The 22882-nt window shown below is 40.3% G+C and overlaps 1 protein-coding gene across 2 annotated transcripts in view; it reads right to left on the reverse strand.

Moving 5' to 3' along the window:
• The window catches only part of SYNE1 (spectrin repeat containing nuclear envelope protein 1), a 451837-nt gene that overhangs the window by 82921 nt on the left and 346034 nt on the right, over positions 1 to 22882 (reverse strand). The window contains exons 115-123 of one of the 2 annotated variants that reach the window (XM_024748028.1): positions 16775 to 16976; positions 12195 to 12310; positions 10150 to 10283; positions 9545 to 9749; positions 7726 to 7908; positions 7024 to 7170; positions 4474 to 4628; positions 3916 to 4063; positions 1416 to 1510 (exon numbers count right to left, since the gene is read on the reverse strand). In XM_024748028.1, coding sequence (XP_024603796.1) covers positions 1416 to 1510; positions 3916 to 4063; positions 4474 to 4628; positions 7024 to 7170; positions 7726 to 7908; positions 9545 to 9749; positions 10150 to 10283; positions 12195 to 12310; positions 16775 to 16976 — 1385 coding nt within the window. Of the gene's footprint in view, positions 1 to 1415; positions 1511 to 3915; positions 4064 to 4473; positions 4629 to 7023; positions 7171 to 7725; positions 7909 to 9544; positions 9750 to 10149; positions 10284 to 12194; positions 12311 to 16774; positions 16977 to 22882 lie in introns of those variants that run through there. The other variant, XM_024748024.1, reaches the window with a different exon arrangement.

Here is a 22882-nt window from a genome sequence, read left to right on the forward strand (position 1 = left end):
ACAACATGACACTGGGCTCAATGCTGAACTTGAACTTTCAAAAACAAAACGTATAAACGAACTTTTAAAACGCAATACATCTGTAATCTAGGACCTTCCTATTTGTCAACAGGCTCTCATCTGTAATTTTTTTCACTGGCAGCTTTCAAAATTACCCTTGGTTCCCATCCTCCCATTTTCATCTCTTTGGTGTTTTTCCCTGTTAACATTTAAAATTTAATAGATGTTGGCTTGAGCATGAATTTTAAATTTTATTTTACTTAATGACTCAAGCTTTTATAATATTGTTACAGAGTAGGGAGGATAAAGCCAAAGATAAGTTAATTGCACTTGAATGTGTCTTATTTCGAAGGCCTTAAATTCTTAGTAAAGCTCACATTTAAGTTTGGCTTCCTTAGAATAGAATAAATATGGCATCACATTTTGTTGTTCCGAGCTTAATCATGAAAATCTTTCATGTACTTCCAAAGAAATATCCACTTAAAACTGAAATTGTTTCCAAAACTTTTTTTCAAAAAGCTCTTAATAAAAATAATGACTTATTTTCTATTTTTTGGGGAAAAAAAACTAAGTTAATTATAATCACAACTACTGTTGTAAATATGGAAAAGACATACATATGTGATAAAATAAATGAGGTTTGTATGCCAAATATCACCACGGAAAGTAATGGGGTAGAGTAAACATTGTTACTAGGAAATGTAAATGGAGGACGAAATTGCCAATTCATACGCCATAAATCTTAAGAGGAGCTAGATTTTCCCTCTGCATTTTTAATACAGAGATAATCTGCTAAGTAATAAAGAGGAAGCAGGGTTTCAGGGTGAGTGTAATCTGCCTTAAGTCAGCAAACCATTTTCAAATGTGGAGGTGTTATCATGGTATAGGAAACCTGGCTGGTCCTGACTAAAGACAAGGTACACGAGTGCTAGGCTTGATTCTATTGCTACTTAGTTATGTGACCTTGGTCAAATCAGTTCACATTTCTGGGCCTCAAGTTTTCATTTGTAAACAAGAGAGATGGTCTAGTGATCTCTATGCTCCTCTGAGGAATAAAATTTCTGTAATCATATGAGAATATTAGAAGCATCTGTTGACAAACCACCGATACATCACTGACACAATTCATTCTGATCTATTCATTAATTCTAGTCCCCTACAGACAACTAGCGAAGGTTGGCTAGGTGATTTCCAATTACTCTATGTCCTTCATGTAATATAATAGCAATTCTTTAAAAAGATTCAATACTTAGTCACTTCAGAGATTCAGACAAGTCTTTCCTCCAATTTCTGAGGCTCCTCTCCAGTACAATTGCCTTAGGAAGATTGGCTCTATGCCCTCTAACCTGCTCATTCAAAAGAAAATGGCTAATTTACTGGAACCTTTCTTCATAATAATATATCGAAGATCCTACCTGTCATCAACTTGACCTTGTTCTAGAAGATGCTGTCCATCAACAATGATCGAGTGTAAAATCTGCTGACGACTGAACATCTCTGCTTGAAACAACTGTTATTTTTAAAAAAGAAAAACATAATTTAGAGTTCCTAATTTTAGTGACCAGTTCTCCAATAACTTTCCAAAAATTCTGGTTCAAGCAAGACTATGAAAAATATTTCCAGCTGAATCAGGCTGTATATGAAAACCTGCAATGTAAGAATATTTTTAAACCATCAATTAAGATAAACTTAAAGATACAGTTTAGTTTTTGTTTACTAAAACTAAGTGACTAAAAGTAGAATTATGTCTCCCTTCTTCCTTTCAAAATCACCTAATAAAGTCAGTTAACACATAATTTGTATTCTGTTTTTTTTAATATGCAGAATATGGTCCATTTTCAGACAGAGAATCACTTAAGACCTTTTAAAATGTTGAAGAATGGAAAAAAATCCACCCTTTTTATAAACTCACTGTTTTTCAATTTAACTCAGTTAATAAAATTGTTTCACTACTAGGGCTTCCCTGGTGGCGCAGTGGTTGAGAGTCCGCCTGCCGATGTAGGGGACGCGGGTTCGTGCCCCGGTCCGGGAAGATCCCACATGCCGCAGAGAGGCTGGGCCCATGAGCCAAGGCCGCTGAGCCTGCGCGTCCGGAGCCTGTGCTCCGCAACGGGAGAGGCCACAACAGTGAGAGGCCCGCGTGCCGCAAAAAAAAAATTGTTTCACTACTAAAAAAGCTCAAGAGAAAGTCTTTCAGATTTTCACTGTTTTTTAAACAGCTTTATTGGGATAGAATTCTATATCATACAATTCACCTATTTACAATTTAATGATTTTTATTGTATTTCCAGAGTTATACAATCATCACCACAATCAATTTTAGACTATTGCCATAACTCCCCCCAAAAGCTCCATACTCATTAGCAATCACTCCCCATCTCCTTTCAATCCCCCCAGCCCTAGGTAGCCACTGATCTCTATGGATTTACCTACTCTGGATGTTTCATATAAATGAGATCAGGTCATTTGCTGTCTTTTGTGACTGGCTTCTTTCCTCTTAGCATAATGTTTTCAAGGTTGATCCATGCTGCAGTATGTATGAGTACTGTGTTCCTTTTTATTGCTGGACAGTATTCCATTAAATGGATATACCACATTTTATCGTATTCATCATCAGTTAGTGGGTATCTGGGTCACCTCCACTTTTGGGCTATTATGAATGCTGCTGCAATGAACAAAATTCTGGTACAAGCTTTTGTATGGACATATATTTTCCTTTCTCTTGGGTGTATACCTAGGGGTGGAATTACTGGGTCACATGGTAATTCTATGTTTAACACTTTAAGGAGCTGCCAAATTGTTTTCCAAAGTAGCTTCACCATTTTACATTCCCACCAGCAATGTATGAGGATTCCAATTTCTCTATTCCCTCATCAACACTTGTTTTCTTTTTTATTGTAGCCATTCTAGTGTGTGTGAGGTACTATCTCATTTTAGTTTTGATTCACTGTATATTACTTCATTGTTGGTCAACTCTATAAAACTGGACTTAAAAATCCCTTACACATATTTAAATTCTCTATTTTAAAAAATTTAAGCAAAATGTCTTAAAATTAATTTCATTCTCTTTAAAATCCAGCATGAAGCTTTTCTCTGCTTTAGCTGCATCCTATCTCTCCATTTGTGTATATTTCATAAACACGGGAGCAACTTAGTTACACCAGTAAATAGCAAAATAGAGACTAATTGAAAATTGATTAATTTGTTTTTGTTTTTTTTTGTGGTACGCGGGCCTCTCACTGTTGTGGCCTCTCCCATTGCAGAGCACAGGCCCCGGACGCGCAGGCTCAGCGGCCATGGCTCACGAGCCTAGCCGCTCCACGGCATGTGGGATCTTCCCGGACCGGGGCACGAACCCGCATCCTCTGCATCGGCAGGCGGACTCTCAACCACTGCGCCACCAGGGAAGCCCAATTAATTTGTTTTTGTATCTAATTCTTTCTTGATGTTTCTTGAGAAATGATTATTATGCAATTTGATCAAGAGGCACACCTGGAGATATTTGGTAGTTTGATTTCCTAGTATAAAATATGTACCTGTTTTTTAAAGAACTCACAATTTTTATTTATCAAAGACTTTTGATCAAAGCATAATCTCTTAATGAAACTAGCCTTGACAATATTAGTGTAGTCTGTAATTCAACTGGGAAATTATCTTACCACAATTCTGGCACCATACCTTGCAGGGTACTGAAGCCTGCCCCATGCTTATAACCGACTATGGAATAAAGACTGGACTGCATTTTTGTGATTAAGATATCGAAACTTCAAGCTTAAGGAAGAGGCAAAAACATCGCATGCATTTCAGCAGATTCAGCACACATTATAGGGCTTTCATTCTTCCACATGGCATTTTGCAGCATCTTACAAGGCCTAAAACAATTTTATCACCCAAAAATGTACTGGCATAACTTACCTCATGTGCTCTCTGCTGCTCCAAAAGATGCTGATAATTGCCTGAAATCTCTACTGCTAACTTCTGTTCTGTTTGAACTAGGAATTCCATCCATGTTTCACATTTTTCCAAGAAAGTTTGATGTTGTAGCAAAAATGACTGTAACTTACTGACAGAAGAAGGAAAATGAATAATGGTGATACTGTTGCTTTTTTCTTATACCTTCAACATATAAAACTAGATTAAATATTCTCTGTTCCAATTCTAATTTGACCTCCACAAAGCTTTCATGTTAGGTAGTAAAATTTTGTGAAAAATAAAAAGAAAATTGAAGAAAAGAAATTTAAATGACAAAATTATGTATCTTTAATATATTCTTATATAAAAGTTTTATTTTTTGATTAAAACAATATTCAGTACATTAAACATGGGAAATCACTTCACATTTTGAGCTTCTCACTTTTAGTTCAAATTGTGTGAATAACATTGCAAAGATCTAGAATTTATAAATATACACAAATCATGAACTTATTTCTACTGATATTTCAGAGTGGCCAAAACATCTCTGGGTTACTCTACCTGAATCTTTCTGTAGTCTGGGTGGAGATCAGAGACCAGTGCCGGTTCAGATTCTGCATCCTTTTGATTTCTTTATCATTTAGCGGCAACCTGTATCCAAGCTCATTTAGCCGGTCTAAATCTGGGACCATGCTGCTGAATTTTAGCATCTGTCCCTGAAAGCAAGATGCAAAACTAGATTTAGCACCACGGTCAGAAAAGGCAGAGCTCTTTCAAAAGTGCACAGCGATCTTCTGATTTCAGGAAGAAGCTGGTCTTTGGTCTCCCCTGCATTTCTAGGTCACCCCCTCGCAATCTCCAGTGCTGCAAAGAAAGCAAAGCTGCATCTCCTCATCAGCTTCCACTGCTGCTGTTGCTGCTATAGCTACTCACTATCCCTTATTGAACATTTAGTAGTTTACATGTATTATTTACTTGATTTATTTACTCATAAGTAATTCTTTTTTTTTTTTTTGCCGTACGCGGGCCTCTCACTGCCGTGGCCTCTCCCGTTGCGGAGCACAGGCTCCGGACGCACAGGCTCAGCGGCCACAGCTCACGGGCCCAGCCGCTCTTCAGCATGTGGGATCCTCCCGGACCGGGGCACGAACCCATATCCCCTGTATCGGCAGGTGGACTCTCAACCACTGCGCCACCAGGGAAGCCCAGTAATTCTTGCTTGAACTGATAAAGGATGAAAATTGTGCTGATGACTGAAAGGACTTATTTCTTACCCTTTATATTTCATTTATCCATGTTAGTCTGCTCCTTTATTATTTAATAATAATATTAGTTCTAATAGTAATAGCTAACTAACATTTATTGAGCACATATGAACCAAGCATTGTTATAAGAGCTTTACAGGTATAACTCATTTTATCCTCAAAACAATCCCATAAGGTAAGAACCACTACTATTCCCAATTTACAATGAGGAAGAAGAGGCACAGACACTAAGTAAATTGCTCAAGGCCACCCAGCTAGTAAGTGGTAGAGCCAGGTAAACACGACTCATTGGGTTCTCCTTGGATGGAACGCAATCCCACCTGAGTTCCAAAATCACCACCCATTATCTTAAGAGCTTCAGTTTTAGGTCCTTGATCCCAACCCCAAAGTTAGTGAGACTCAACTGAGAAAGCAGTGTATGCTTTCAGATCGCTTTCCTCCCTTCACACACAGGACAAAGGTGCCTGTCCTGGTTCTGTGGGCATTCGTAACTCCATCTAGGAAATCGGCTACAGGCAGGAGAAAAGGTCAGGACACCTTTGGCTGTGTGTGTGTCCACTTGGCCTGCTCTGCAAAAGGCTCGTAACCCTGAAGAGAGAATAAATCTTGCCAACCGTCGAAGCCAAAAGCAAACTATTAGATGGCAGAAGTTCCACGGGTGGACATCAGCAGTGAACAAAACTGACATGCCACGGTCCCTCTCCTGGTGCTCAGAAAGAGTAAGACACTATTCCAATAGCAGAGAGAACAGCAGTCACCTATCACATGAACATCCTTGGATGGTACGATGAAAGTCTGAAGAAAAATAACACTGGGCTATGAAACTGTGTCGCTGGGGGGCCTGACCATGGACAGAAGGGGAGGCTTTCTGAGAGTGACCCTGAATAAAATGACCAGGAGTTGATGCCTTTTGGGGACAAGGAATGGATTTCAGAAAGCGGGAGATGGGCATCTTACACACAGACGCCGGGAAGCACTGCAGCTCCCAAGTGCCTGGAGAAGGAGACAGACGGTGGTGAAGGCGAGACCCTTAGGGAGGTGGAAGCCGGCTATTGCTGGTCTTGATACTTCACATAGATCTTTATCCTGAAAGCAGTGGGAAGCCATGGAGGGTTTTAAGCAGACGAATAATAGTAATAAAATGTGCATGTCTATTGTATTATTTTATTTACTATAAAGTCGTTCATGATTAAGTAAAACCTTTTAAAAGAAAAAGATCGGGCTTCCCTGGTGGCACAGTGGTTGAGAGTCCGCCTGCCGATGCAGGGGACACGGGTTCGTGCCCCAGTCCGGGAAGATCCCACATGCCGCGAAGCGGCTGGGCCCGTGGGCCATGGCCGCTGAGCCTGCGCGTCTGGAGCCTGTGCTCCGCAGCAGGAGAGGCCGCGACCGTCAGAGGCCTGTGCAAAAGAAAAAAGAAAAAAGAAAAAGATCATTCTGGCAGCTACAGGTTGGAGGGACAGAGGTTGCTGCAAAGAGGTCCACAGAGGCTGAGGCTGTGGCCTTGGCCCCTGAGCAAGGTCGGACGGCGTAAAGTAGGAGTGGATGATGGTAGTGATGGACATGGGAGGTTCAAGAGCTATGAAGGAGGTGATGGATTGGGCGCAGGGAGGGACCAGAGGCAGGAGGAGGAGTGAGGTGGATCTTAGCTCTGCTCCTGGGGGACTCCCAACACGGACCACGAGATCAGCTTGAGCTCAGTGCCATCACTCCTCTCAAGAGAAGAGGAAAGCAGAGCTGGCAAGAGTTTCCTTGGGAACAGAAAGTAGGCATATGTCAGGAGTTTTGAGTTTTCTTTAGGATTTTGAAGATAGAAGATCTGGGATGAGGATTTGAACACACTTACCTTAAGTTCCTCCATCCTTTCCTGGATGGTCGAGAGGTCAGACGAGTGGCTAGGGTCCTGCCCTTGTAGTATTTCTTCAGCTTCTACTATCCAGGCTTCCAAAGCTTCTAAACTCTTGGTAAAGGTTTCATAGTCAAGAACTCCAGCCTTTTTTTCACAAAAGAAAATTGGTATTTAGAAATCTAGCGAAAGGGCACGTGGATATTAAAATTATTTTTCATATTCTTGTGCCAAATTCCCATTCCCAAGATGCCATTCCTAAAAAGACAAGGCTACAACAATTTAAATTTTCTTCTTTTCGTTTATATAGTTTGCTTAACACTTAGAATTACTTCTACATACCATTAATTAACCAATTAAAGTTAGTTTTTACATTATCAAACAGAAATATATTCTGATTCTTGCAAAGACTTGTCAGGTAAACATGACTGTTAACATGAAAGCCACTTAATGTCTATTAATTGAACATATTTTACCGTGGAAGGAAGCACTGATTTGGGGGCAAAAGTACATTGTAGAGAAAAGTGCAAGACTCCCACGTTCCCTTGACCCCACTGGAACTTCCAAGTTTGATTATTTTTTAACTTTCTGGTCTTGAAGGAGGCATTGCCTCGATGATGAAAAATTTTTCTTTTCCTGTGTTTATGCCCAGGTTTTATAGAATGCCCAATTTATAACAGCCGGTGAATGTGAGCTCTGTACCTGTAACATAGCCTGCTGTTTGCAAAGAGCCTGTTCTAGGGCACATAAGTGTTGACTCAAACAGAGTTGATCAGATTGAATGGCTGATGCTGCCGACGCATCTACTTGTTGCTTGAGTTGCTCTCCCAGCTCATGGAGAACAAAAAGGGAATCCTTAACCGTCCTCAGTCCTTTGAGGAGGTCCTACAGAAGATGAAAACATGCCCGTCATGAAACAACATGTTAAGTGTATTCCTTATTATAAACAATTAGAAACACTCAATTCTTATTTGTCAAATTATTATACTAAATAACCTTTACCTGCAGGAAAAAACAACTGAATTCCATTTTTAAAAATGTGTATGAACATTTAAAACAATGTACTATTCTGGTTACAAAAGCTACACAGGTTCATTGTAGGACATTGGGGAAATGCAGAAAAACTTATATAAACAAGAAAAAACATTATCTACAAGTAGAGCCAATAACTGAAAACATTTTGGCAGTTTTTTCATGCCTCTTCATGTAATTGATATCAAATTGAAAACCCAGTGCTACGTTTTACCTTTTTTGACTTAATATTATACACACAAGAGAGGAACTATATGTGTGGTCACATTTTAGTGGTTACAGTACACCCTCCCCTCTTGGTGGGTGCAGAAGCCCAGCTATGGCTCTGGTAAGCGGCAGGAAGGGTAGACTCTATCTCCATTCTTTTCTGTGATATCTCTTGCCTCCATTTTTTGTGGGACCCTTTTATAGGCTCCAAATTAATAAGCTGCTGGAAATTCCCTGTTTCTGGTTTTCATCTACCTCTGAGGGATGACAACTGACTGATTCTTCCACCTGTTGCTGGTGCCCCACCAGATACAGAGAGAGCAGAGCCTGCTACACCCGCGCAGGGGCTACAGTGAGAAGGGGAAAAACAAAGGGCAACTTTAACCCTGACAGAGAGATCAGAAAATTCACAGCAATCATCTCTAGCACTAGACTCTAGAACAGGCATAACTCAACGAAGGAGGACTGAAAATGACAAATTTCATAAAGATAAACTATGTGGAAAGAGAAAACAAAAAGCACAGAATTTACTGTAAATCTTAAACTTTAGCTGTAAAGTGATTATTCATTTTTCATGTGAGGGTCTTAGAATGGGTTAAACTTTTATTTATGTGCTTTTTATTGCCTAATTCTAATAACCGATTTGGGAAAGTTTATAAGAAGGTCTTTGAAATAAATTCATTAAAATAGAGACAAATAAGGACGAATAGTAAGAGGCATGTGATAGGTGAAACGAGAGAATTGCTCTTGAAAACCTTAAGTAGGTTATTGGCAGCTGCAGTGAAAAAGAGAAATATTAAAAAGCTATTAAAAAGAAGTATACCTATAAATCAGGAAAGAAAGACCTCTTCCTACCATTAAGTTCTTAGAAGAAATTATGATGTCGATGCTTACATAAGAGATAATGGACCTCACTGGACAATACCTTGGAACAATGGAATTTTAAACGATGTAACATTACTCTTCATACGGTCATTTCTTATACTGACCATCTCTGTAAAAACAGATAGCCTAAGTCTTTCACATGGACTGTATTCCATCAGGAAAAATGGGAAAACAACTCTTTAAAAATAAAACAACGGGAGGGGATCTCTTAAATCTGTTACGTGTGCTACTGTGTTCTGAAAACCTAGCAGCCTCTCTGATACTTGCAACAATCATTTTTGGATAGTTGTCGCACGTAGAGGCGTGACAAAAGCTTAAACACAGGAGCACCAGCCCTGCTACACTTGAGAAGTCTAAGCTTGACAAGTTGGTACCACGCGATAGTTCCTGAACATACATTGCAATCTTGAATCCATGTGGCAACTTCGTCGTCCGCGATGTCCTTGTCAGTGGCTGCCTTCAAGAGCTCATTGGTTCGACCCTCCTGCTGTTGAACTGTAGCAGCACACTGTTTGGAGTAGTCCTTGTATCTCTGCCAAAGCTGAAGTAGGGCCTTGCTGGCGTGCAGCTGCTCTGCAATCTCTTCCAGCAAGTGATTCCATCTGGAAACGACAGCCAACACTCATGGGCTGATTCCCACCTCTCACCAAATGCTGTTATTTACTATTTTATTTTTCATGATCCTGGTTCATGTGAATATGGAAATAATGCAGATGTCTCATTTCTATCGAACGTAATAAAAAGTAACATTTCACTCTCATATTTCAAGGGTAGGTAGTAGAGATGAGGTCAATCTTGGGGTATACCGCAGTTCTAATTCCTTTCTAAATATCTCCACTACATTTACTTATCCTTGAGTTCATTTTGTGAAAATGAAAACATTAGTAGAATAGAACCTATAAAGCTCAAATTCAAAATGCCAGTGTTCTAATTGTATTGTTATTTATAATAAGATCGTGATACGAATAATGAGCAACAGTGTAAAACCGGCATGTCCCATACCTCATATTGACTTCTTTTAGTGTATCGGTAAGAGTTTCTGTCACAGGCGGGTGACTCTCTTTTAACAGTTGGTTGGTGATAGAGCCAAATTTCTGTAAGCTCTTTTCCTGTTTTTCTAGATCATCTTGAAGATTCTGCCCAAAGGAAATGTGCCACAGATGACATAACAGGATCTAAAAATTCTAATGATCAAGTTTAAGGGTAATTTATAGCTGTTTTCATAGATATGAACATACAAGTACAAAAACCATGACTTTGCCCCAATGCTTTATGAGCTTTCTTTAGATAACCATTTTTTCTTTTTCATGAGTTTGTTCTTATGGGTGTGAGGAGGGTTCTTAACAATTGAGACTTCTTGGAGTGGGAGCTGGAATTCTGCTGGGAAAGCTCACACGGGGAGCCCCTGTCCACCGTCGAGAAGGAAGGTGTGGGGCTGCTGGGTGTGCAATCCATTATACTGCGGTTCTCTTTGCTGCTCAAGGTCAAAGTCCAGATCTCTGCTTTATTACTTACCCAAAGTTGCTCTACCAGAGATTCCTGATAGTGAGACTTTAAGAAGGCATAGCTTTTCTGAGTACCAGCTCTAAGTTCTATCTCTGATGTTCTTCCTTGCAAAGAATATTTATTAGGCAGGCTATAGGCTTGGTGGAGTTGTCTACCAAGAACCAGTGAAGAAAGATATTTCCCTGGAAATGTTGCTGAAGTGATAGACTCAGTTCTTAGTAAAACTCCACAGGTGAAGCAGGCTGCAGAAATCCAGTCCCCACTTACCACTGATGTATGGTTGCCATCAAATCAAAATATATAAGGAACAGACCCTGAGTCCTTTCATATCTTAAGACAGAAGATGAGAAGCACAGAGTAAGCTCAATTAAAAAGTACTTCTAACCTCCTCAAAGTTATAAATGTCTTTTTAAACTTACTATTCTCAAAATAAGCTTTAATGATTCTTAGTATCTGCAACAACTAGTTTAAGGTTTAAAGACATTTAACCTTGTACTTTGTATGTACAAGGTTACAAAGTACATATTTTGTATGTACTTTGACTTCCCTGGCGGCCCAGTGGTTAGGACTCGTCACTTCCGATGGAGGGGGCACAGGTTCGATCCCTGGTGGGGAACTAAGGTCCCACATGCCGTGCGGCGCAGACACACACACACACACACATGCACACACTCAAAAGAAGGAAACTGTATATGCTTATTTTATCCTTCCTCCCTCCTGCCTCACCCAAAAAAACGGCACAACCTGCAGAGAGTATGCATATCATGTCAGCAACATATAAACTTTGATTGCCAAGCCAGGGACGTGGACCGATGTAAGGAGAGACACACGAGGCTGTCATCCCATCCCTTAGGGCCTGACTTGCCCATCCCATAGGCTGCGTTACTTAGCCAGGGAGAAAGGGCAATGGCAGGTGAGAGCGCCCAGGTGTGCAGGCGAGTGAGGGCAGTAGCTGATTGAGAGCAGTGACCTAAGAGAGGACAGTGTGCTGTTTAAGTCAAACAGTAGCAATGTCCTCCTGGATGAATACAGTGGTGATGGACACACAGGAAACCAAGCAGTAAGTGCTAGAAAAGGAGGATTACGTGTACACACCATTGACATTCTGCTGAACGCAAAGAAAACAACTTAATGGTTTAAAATTTTATGACGTTCGCTATTTTTCTTTTTGTTTTCTTTTTAATCCTGTAGAATGTGTTTAGAAAAGCAGGATAAAAAAGAGAAAGGGAAGATATAAAAGGCAGCAATAATGGATCCAGGAGATTGATTTGCATATAAAATCATTTTATAAAATACATTCATGGGGATATTTATATAATTAAAAAAATCATTTAGTTATATACCAGTTATTCCAGAATTTGGTATCCACGGGCAAGTTTGGTTATGTAACAATAAAGCAGGTAAAATTAATTTTAAATATTTTTAAAATAATTAAATGTAAACAATATACACCAATTATTCCAGGATGATGTTTGCATTTGCTCATTTTTAAAAAATTTTTCTCAAATTAAAAAGGATGTTAAAGGATGTTCATCCCTTACCTGAAGATTGTCCACCTGAACCTGCACAGCTTCTAAAGATCCAGTCAGCAGACGGAATCGGGAGAGAGAGTATCTGGCCTCCATGAGGTAACTGTTTATCTCTTTAAAGGCCAAATATTTTAAGTGATAATATATATAAATATATATTGCATTGATGGGAAAACTATTAACATTTAAGAACTTCATTGGGATTTCAGGCATTATAAATAAACTCAAATTAAAAAAGAAAGATTTGAAAAGTAAAATGTAGCAATGTTGGAATTTAAGCCTTTCATACTTCTGATCACACAGCCTAAATTGAAACGCTTAAAAAGGTTATATATATATATATATAACCTTTACCTATAGTATATATTATTTATATGTATTATAATATAAAAGTGATAAAAGGTCAGTATATTTAATACCACAGTTTAGGAAACATATTAAATGAGTGCTTTAAATGCATTAACCCACTTTATCCTCATAACAACCTTATGAGGTAGATGGGATCCTTATGCTCATCTTATATTAAGGAAACTGAGGGACAAAGAAGTTACAAAAATCACCTGAGATCATACTGTTAGAGTGTGAAAGATCTAGATGTAAATCTAGGCAGACTGGTCCCAAGAAATGAAACCTATCTATCATCTGTCCATCTACTTACCTACCTATCGATATTTATCTATCTAACTATTTACCTATCGATCCATCCCAGGTATGTGCAAGCTCTCTCTCTCTCTCACACACACGCACACACATAAACACACCCTCAAATGAATATCTTAAGATAAAACATCCAAGAACATTCTTTCCTGTACTTATCTGCAACAGAAAAGGTTTTAGTTTGATCTGTATCATTTAGAAAGATATCTGCTTTGGACTCCCTGGATTTCACTCCTCATCTTTTGAATATGGAGTAAGTATGGCCATGATTAAGAAAAGAGATCATATAAATTAACTTGCACCTGAATTCTCTGCTCTTTTTCTTAGCATAACCAAAAAATGTTGAAACCAATCGAGGTACTATCACATGGGCCAAAGGCCTAAGAAAATGCTGCTGCAGAAACGAGGCAACACTCCCACGTACAGGCAGGTGCCAGGGCCTGTCCTAGGAAAGTCAGGAACAAGCATGAACGTAAAGCCAAGAGATCAATGAGAATTTCTAAATTGTCTATTTCTTCCTTGTAGTATTTTTGTTTGTTTTTCATGAGAAGATATTTCTGTGAAAGAACCACTCAATTTATTTAGATGGTAAATTGTTTCCAAAGAATTGTGAATGATTTATAAAAGTGCATAAAATAAAATGAACTAGATTTAAAATCGGGTTAAAGATAAGGTAATTAGAAAGCTGCCCTAGGAGACCATCACGTGGCCTGCGAGAGCGGTTTGCTGGACACCTTGGTCCCTGTCACTTAACCTGCTGGTGCCTCAGCCCTCACCTCTGGCAAGTGTGGGTAGGAACCACTGGCACAGGTGTGTGCAGAGCAGGGGTCGTTGTTACATGTATTCTTCTTACTGGGGGATTCAACCCTCTATTCAGCACATAATGTCAAACGTCTTCACAGAGCTTACGTTTTAGTGAGAGAAGTTAAATAAACGAGCAGACCACATCATATATTAGAAGTTGATAAATAGCACAGATAAAAGCAAAGCGGAGAAGAGAGTCAGGGCATGTAAGGGGAGGATGCAAAGGCTGTCATTTGAAACAAGGTGGTCAGGAAAGCCCTCCCTGAGACGGCGAATTTAAACAAGGGCTTTGAGGAGAGGGAGTGGCCATGTGGATATCAGGAAGAGGGGGCTCCGGGCACAGGGAAGAGCTGGGACAAAGTCCCCGAGTGTGGAGCACACCACTGGGTTCCAGACTAGGGGGACAGCAGAAGCACAAGAAACCTGTGGGCTAGCAGCGGGAGCCGCATGGTTTTGGCCTCATTCTCTTTTTCTTTGTTGTTTTTTGTTTGTTTGTTTTTGCGGTACGCGGGCCTCTCACTGTTGTGGCCTCTCCTGTTGCGGAGCACAGGCTCAGTTAGAGTGTGAAAGATCTAGATGTAAATCTAGGCAGACTGGTCCCAAGAAATGAAACCTATCTATCATCTGTCCATCTACTTACCTACCTATCGATATTTATCTATCTAACTATTTACCTATCGATCCATCCCAGGTATGTGCAAGCTCTCTCTCTCTCTCACACACATGCACACACATAAACACACCCTCAAATGAATATCTTAAGATAAAACATCCAAGAACATTCTTTCCTGTACTTATCTGCAACAGAAAAGGTTTTAGTTTGATCTGTATCATTTAGAAAGATATCTGCTTTGGACTCCCTGGATTTCACTCCTCATCTTTTGAATATGGAGTAAGTATGGCCATGATTAAGAAAAGAGATCATATAAATTAACTTGCACCTGAATTCTCTGCTCTTTTTCTTAGCATAACCAAAAAATGTTGAAACCAATCGAGGTACTATCACATGGGCCAAAGGCCTAAGAAAATGCTGCTGCAGAAACGAGGCAACACTCCCACGTACAGGCAGGTGCCAGGGCCTGTCCTAGGAAAGTCAGGAACAAGCATGAACGTAAAGCCAAGAGATCAATGAGAATTTCTAAATTGTCTATTTCTTCCTTGTAGTATTTTTGTTTGTTTTTCATGAGAAGATATTTCTGTGAAAGAACCACTCAATTTATTTAGATGGTAAATTGTTTCCAAAGAATTGTGAATGATTTATAAAAGTGCATAAAATAAAATGAACTAGATTTAAAATCGGGTTAAAGATAAGGTAATTAGAAATCTGCCCTAGGAGACCATCACGTGGCCTGCGAGAGCGGTTTGCTGGACACCTTGGTCCCTGTCACTTAACCTGCTGGTGCCTCAGCCCTCACCTCTGGCAAGTGTGGGTAGGAACCACTGGCACAGGTGTGTGCAGAGCAGGGGTCGTTGTTACATGTATTCTTCTTACTGGGGGATTCAACCCTCTATTCAGCACATAATGTCAAACGTCTTCACAGAGCTTACGTTTTAGTGAGAGAAGTTAAATAAACGAGCAGACCACATCATATATTAGAAGTTGATAAATAGCACAGATAAAAGCAAAGCGGAGAAGAGAGTCAGGGCATGTAAGGGGAGGATGCAAAGGCTGTCATTTGAAACAAGGTGGTCAGGAAAGCCCTCCCTGAGACGGCGAATTTAAACAAGGGCTTTGAGGAGAGGGAGTGGCCATGTGGATATCAGGAAGAGGGGGCTCCGGGCACAGGGAAGAGCTGGGACAAAGTCCCCGAGTGTGGAGCACACCACTGGGTTCCAGACTAGGGGGACAGCAGAAGCACAAGAAACCTGTGGGCTAGCAGCGGGAGCCGCATGGTTTTGGCCTCATTCTCTTTTTCTTTGTTGTTTTTTGTTTGTTTGTTTTTGCGGTACGCGGGCCTCTCACTGTTGTGGCCTCTCCTGTTGCGGAGCACAGGCTCTGGACACGCAGGCTCAGCGGCCATGGCTCACGGGCCCAGCCGCTCCACGGCATGTGGGATCTTCCCGGACCGGGGCACGAACCCGTGTCCCCTGCATCGGCAGGCGGACTCTCAACCACTGCGCCACCAGGGAAGCCCTGGCCTCATTCTGAATGAGACAGGAAGATATTGCGGGGTTGTGAGCAGAGGACGGGTGTGATCTGACTTCCATTTTAACAGGACTTCTCTGGCACGGAGACTATTTAGGAGGCCATGAAAATAAAGCAAGCAGTGACGGTGACTTAGACCTAGGTGCTAGCTGCACAGACGGGGGCAGAGCCTGGATTCTAGATCTATCCTGAAAATAAGGCTGACAAGATTGTTGATGGACCCTGTGTGGGTCTGAGGGAAAGAGAGTGAAGAATGACTCCATAGGTTTCAGCTCATGCAACTGGATGGGTAGAGTTGTCATGAACTGAGGTGGCAGAAAGTGTAGGTTTGTGGGGGAAGAATGGGAGCTGGGGGCTTCCCTGGTGGCGCAGTGGTTGAGAATCTGCATTGGACACGGGTTCGATCCCTGGTCTGGGAAGATCCCACATGCCGCGGAGCAACTGGGCCCGTGAGTCACAACTACGGAGCCTGCGCGTCTGGAGCCTGTGCTCCGCAACAAGAGAGGCTGCGACAGTGAGAGGCCCGCGCACCGCGATGAAGAGCGGCCTCCGCTTGTAGTAACTAGAGAAAGCCTGTGCACAGAAATGAAGACCCAACACAGCAAAAATAAATTTTAAAAAAGAAAAAGAATGGGAGTTGGTTTGGGCAGGAAGTTTGAGATGTCTAATGGTCATGCAAGCAGAGATGTCTACAGAGGACTTCCCTCTGTGTCTGTCTCTGTCTATAGTTTAGGTGAGAAATCCAGTCTGAGGATACACATCTGATAACCATCTGTGCCTAGATGGTATCTATGGACATGGGAATGGATAAGATTATTAAAAAAGCCATGTTCATAGTAATGTTAATTATAGGAAACATCCGAAGCTAGGCTCTTTAAAAGAAGGTTAATAAAGTGGACTTAACACCACCAACAGATGCTGTGTAGATTCCGTGATTATTTACTTATTTTAGGAAAACCAAAACCCATGTCACATTTGGACATGAGATGGCAAGCACAGTCTTGGAGGCAGCTCTCCACAAGAAACGTTACCATGTGGTCTAAATTTGCCCAGGTGTGGTTGAGATCCTGAAGTGTGCTCATGACAATGCCAGAGGCTTCTTCTTTCTTGTTCTGAATCAAAGCAAGTCCATTCTGCTCAATTTTCTCTACCTCTTTTTCTTTTGCTTTAATCAAATCTTCCAGATCCTGAAAGATGAAGAAACAGTCATTTTAAATTATTCTATTATGGAACTCTGGGGTACACTGAAATTGAGCCATTATAGTCTCACAGCCGAAAAATCTTTTATCAATCTGAAAAGCTTATCATTCTCAGGAGAGGGTCTCCAGAGTGATACTTCTTACATTTAAATTTTTTAAATTCTCTTTTCATTCCACGAGAAATTAGCATAACAAAAAAACCATGCGAAATTTAAACGGCACTAATTTTTTTCAAGAAGCTACAAGGAAAGAAATATATGTTGTAAACGGTAACATGATTTATATTCTTACATTCATTTATCTTGCTGTTGGAAAAGTTACACAGTCCTAGCTCATGGGATGAAATGCAACAGAATGGTATTCTGGACTCCAGTATCTGAGATTTAGTTACATTTCTGTGACTGTCAAGCTGTGCCACTTTGCACAAGTGAGAAACTTCCACAGGGTCTCAGTTTCTTCAGATGAAAAATCTGAGTCTCTATTAACCTGTCTTTCTCCCTAAAATACTCTGATTCTAAGGGAGTATGAAAAGTTGTACAAGTTTCTTTTCATGAATCGAATGCTCATTTTCTTTAGAATTTGCATTTATAATGGTCAGGATGAAATGTTCGAAAAAGAAAATGAGGCAATAATCTGGAGATCATACTTAACCATAATCCTCACCTATATTTTAAAGCCATCTGAAACTTTGGAAAGCTCAGTGAGCCAGGCTGAGACTGCTATCAACATTTTATGGATGAACAGTGGGAGATTATGTCAGGCAACCTGTCTCCAGTCACAAAAGGGCCAGAAGTAGAATCAGAATCCAAGACTTCTGAGCCCACTGACTCCCAGCCCAGTGCTGGAGGCAGATGGGAATTGCGGAGAAGAGGTAAATAAATCCATGTTGGGGTGATGTGAGAAGCTGTATACTGATCCTGGTTACAGGCTCGTATTCAGAAGTACACCCCCAGAACTAGATATGCAGATTGTAGGCCTTGGAGGTTAGAGTGAAGAAAATGGCAAAATATTTTAAGTTTGGATAATGTCTCACTTCTGTGAAAAACATTTCCAGCTCCCTGTCATGATCCACATATGGATAAGTCCCTTGGGCTTGGGTAGTGCTATGGATAGGATACTAGTGAGAAGTCCTGGTCTCTGCTGTTTTGGTTACAAATGTACCTCTTTTAATGTTTGCTTCGTGTGGTGCAATCTTTTAACCATTCCCTTCCTTATGTATAAAATAGGAATAATAATACATTTGCTTATCTCAAGGGGATAACATTAGATAAATAAATCTATGAAATCCCCTTTAAGCTGTTAAAAACTAGGCAAATGTAAGGGTTTACTTTATTCAGCCATTTGGTAATCTGCCCTGCTTCACTGCAAATTTATTTATTTTTCTCTCCTTAACTATTATGAAGCTATTTTTGTCTTGATGTATTAATTAGAAGTTCATGTAATTAGTAGCCTAAAGAGATCATTTTTGTTTTGAATAACTGTTCTTTCATTTTCACTTTATAATTTTGTCAGTATTTTGACAGCTCTGATAATTAACCTGAGAATAAATATAGTGATTACCAGTGTTACAGGTCCTTTATACAGTAAAGAAAACATAATGAACTTTACTATTTAAGGATTTTTCTCTCTGCTTCTCTAAAAGATTACATAACCATAAATAATCCTTCCAACATTGTCTTTAGTATGATCCTAAAATTCAACCACTGGAATTGAATTTATTCTCATTTATCCATAGAGGTTAACTTTTTAAGTGAGCAATATTAAATGAATGACCCACTGCTTAGAAACACATCTCATAAGTGTCCTGCGTATTTATGTTGGCATAAAAGCAAAACCCAGGAGGGAAACAAGTATGAAATATATATTTTGTGCAAAACAAAGGTGTTTTCCTTTCCCTCCAATAATAATTAAAAGATGATTCTGTTTCTGATCAATGAAGGGAAAAGCCAAACCTAACATTTTTTTTGCAATAATAAATCATTCTTAACTTGGGTTAATTCATAAATATCAGTTTTTATGTTGGTTCAAATTCATAAATCACTTCTGAAAGAGTGGAAAATATCCAAGGTTTTTAAAACAAAATAAAGCTTGAATCCAGTCACCAATGTAAGTCTGCTGGCTTGAATTCTACACTCTGGTCCAGAAGAACCATTTCTCAAAAATGACAATAAATTTTTATCAAGGTTTGTGGTACTGCCAAATGGAACGTGACAGTTAGGCTACTGTGATTTATATGTGATGCCCCAAAATAACTATGTGGTCTACTTTCATTCTGTTCTTTGTTTCAAAAAAAAATGACTTTTCATTTGAAATCACAAATTGGCATTGGAGTTAAGTTCTTTCAACCATACTTGCAGCTGTTCCTCCTGACACTGCCTGGTGTGACCCTCTGGGGGGTTAAAAGTTTGGGTCTGAAAAGGAGTGAAACTTGGTCAAGTTTCTGCTACATTTTCCAGCTAGCAATCTCTCTCTCTGTGTTAAATAGAAGACATGTACATAAAAAGAAAATGGAAAATGGCAGAAAAAAGTATACATTAAAGAGAAGAAAAAATAGTAAGAAAGAGAAAAATAAAAGTAAAGAAGGCAGAAGAAAAATAAAGGAAAAGTTAAATTAACCTACATTTCAGTCTTTTAATAGTCAAGTTTATTATTATAACAAGGAAGCACTAATCTTGCTAATGTTAATGCTGAAATTATGTTTTAATTTTAATGAAAACATTGTAACTTAGGAAGTCATCCTTTGAAGTAAAATTTTGAAATTCTGGTTTACTTGTACATTTTAGAATTGATAGCCTACTACTTGAAACCATACTGGCTCCTGGAAGATTGGAAAGGCAATAAGACTAGCTGATGCATGTTTTTGGTCTTCCATCTTTTACACACCAATCTTCTGATGTGAAGTTTTTTTTTTTTTTTTTTTAATTTCAAGGTAGTTCCCTGTATGATAGTTTTCTTTACCATTTTCATGCACCCTCGAAATTGCAATCCATGAGCTTGTCAGCCCAGCACAAGAGCATGTGCTCTTCCTTTTTGAACCGAAAAGCTTTGACTGAGAGCTTAAATATACATCTCTTTACATATGCCCCCAAAGAAAAACTGCTGGTTGGAAGGAAGATCATTATCAAAGGCCATTCTTTTTGAAAGCTGAAATATAAAAACTATCACAGCTAATCTGTAACACACTACAAATTACTGAATTATTTTAAAAAAAATTAGAGCATTCGCTGTAACCGCTTACATTTCTTTTGTATAAACAAGAATCCCTGAGGAAATATTAAGTGGTCCTAAGTCACTGGAAAACATTTAGAGTCTGCCCACTCCACACCAAGACCCTTATCACCAACAGAAGAACAAGCAGGCGCGGTCTTCCCAATGGGACACAGTAGGAGGTAACACTGTCCGCTGGGAAGCACTGGCTCATTGGAGTTGAACCGGAATCCAATCAAGCCTCTAGTGCTGACTTCCATTTACCGGAAATACAGGGGAGAGGAGAGCATCTCAAGGGACTACACAAGCTAATCAATCCTGAACCTGAGTCCAGTCTACAGTTTTTGCAACAAGTTAATAGTGTCAAAAAATAACTTAAAGAGACTTAAAAGATCTAAGAAGAAATGGAGGATGTGGACACTGTGACATCTTTGTTTAAATAAATTAACTTAAAAAAAGATATTTTAAAGACAATTGAGGAAATAGTGTTATGAGTTGGGCATTAAATAGTATAGGGGTTACTGTGAATTTTTTTGTGGTGATAATGATATTATGGTTATATAAGAAAAAGGTCCATTTCTTTTAGAGAAGCATACTGTAGCATGCAGGAATAAAATGACACGATGTCTGGGGAGGCGGAGTCAAGACGGCAGTGTGGGAAGATGCCGAGTTAGCATCTCGCCATAATTAGGATGCCTGCCGACCGCTGGTGGGGGACCCTGACGCCCAAGGAGATGGGAGGAACCCCCAAGTGAACTGGTACGATGTGGGGGACTGAGGTGGGAGGAGAAGTGGAGGCTAGACAGGATGGGCACCCCTGAGGCCAGGGAGATAAGGAGAGGCAGGTGGGAGGAGCCATCCGGGAGGAGCGGAAGAGGAGTGGAGAGGTTGATTGCCCCACCCACTCGGGTCCGGGGAGCCTGCTGAGCTCCCAGGCTGGTCCCCTGCCCTACAGAGCCCCCTCCTCCCCACGGCCACATTGCTCCTGGGGGCACAGGAAGTAGGCTGAGGAGAGGCAGGTGGGAGGGGCCCTCCAGGAGGAGCAGGAGAGGAGTGGAGGGCGTTTTCCCTGCCCACTCAGGCCTGGGAGCCCCACTGAGCACCCCCACCCTCTGAGACCAGGAGTGGTGGGGCACGCCTGGGCCCCTTCTGTTCCTCGAACCTAAGCCCCACCCCCTACAGCACCCAGGGCCTTTTCCAGCCCTGTGGGTCCTGAGCATTGGCCTCACCCACCACCCAAACCTTGCCCTTGTTTAGGCCCCACCCTCCACAGCCAAGGCCTTTCACCCCCTTTTTTTTACTTTCTTTTCTTTTCTTCTTTCTTTCTTTCTTTTTCTTTTTCTGCCACACCATGCAGATTGGGGGATCTTGGTTCATGAGCCGGCGGTTGGGCAAAGCTCCTGCGGTGGGATCTCTGACTCCGAAGCACTGGACTAACAGAGAACCTCAGACCCCAGGGAATATTCATTGGAGTGAGGTCTCATGGAGGTCCTCATCTCAGCACCAAAACCCTGCTCTACCCAACAGCCTACAAACTCCAGTGTTGGAAGCCTCAGGGCAAACAACCACTAAAGACGGGAACACAATCCCACTCATAAAAAAAATTAAAAAATGAGACAGCAAAAACATATGTCACAGATGAAGGAGCAAGGTAAAAACCTATAAATAAATGAAGAGCAAATAAATGAAGAGGAAATAGGCAATCTGCCTGAAAAAGAATTCAGAGTAATGATAGTAAAGATGATCCAGAATCTCAGAAATAGAATGAAGGTGCACAATTGAGAAAATAAATGTTTAACAAATATCTAGAAGAACTAAAGGACAAACCAACAGAAATGAACAACCCAATAACTGAAACGAAAAATACACGAGAAGGTTACCAGTAACAGAATAACTGAGGCAGAAGAACAAATAAGTGAGCTGTAAGACAAAATGGTGGAAATAACTGCCAAGGAGCAGAATAGAGAAAAAAGAATGAAAAGAATTGAAGACAATTTCAGAGACCCTCTGGGACAACACTAAATGCACCAACATTCGAATTATAGGGGTCCCAGCAGAAGAAGAGAGAAAGAAAGGGTCTGAGAAAATATCTGAAGAGATTATAGATGAAAACTTCCGTAACACGGAAAAGGAAATAGTCACCCAGTCTAGGAAGCACAGACAGTCCCATACAGAATAAACCCTAGGAAAAACACACCAAGACACATATTAACCAAACTAACAAAAATTAAATTCAAGAAAAAAATATTAAAAGCAGCAAGGGAAAAAACAAAAAATAACATGCAAAGGAATCCTCATAAGTTTATCAGCTGAGTTTTCAGCAAAAACTCTGCAGGCCAGAACGGAGTGGCAGAATACATAAAGTGATGAAAGAGGAAAATCTACAACCAAGATTACTCTATCCAGCAAGGATTTCATTCAGATTTGATGGAGAAATCAAAAGCTTTTCAGACAAGCAAAAGCTAAGAGAATTCAGCACCACCAAACCAGCTTTACAACAAATGCTAAAGGAACTTCTCTAGGTGGGAAACACAAGAGAAGAAAAAGACTCACAAAAACAAACCCAAAACAATTAAGAAAATGGTAATAGGAACATACATATCAATAATAAACTTGGGGCTTCCCTGGTGGCACAGTGGTTGAGAGTCCGCCTGCCGATGCAGGGGATGCGGGTGCGTGCCCCGGTC

Source organism: Neophocaena asiaeorientalis, unplaced genomic scaffold, assembly GCF_003031525.2.
Source record: "Neophocaena asiaeorientalis asiaeorientalis breed wild unplaced genomic scaffold, Neophocaena_asiaeorientalis_V1.1 scaffold123, whole genome shotgun sequence".
Taxonomy (NCBI): domain Eukaryota; kingdom Metazoa; phylum Chordata; class Mammalia; order Artiodactyla; family Phocoenidae; genus Neophocaena; species Neophocaena asiaeorientalis.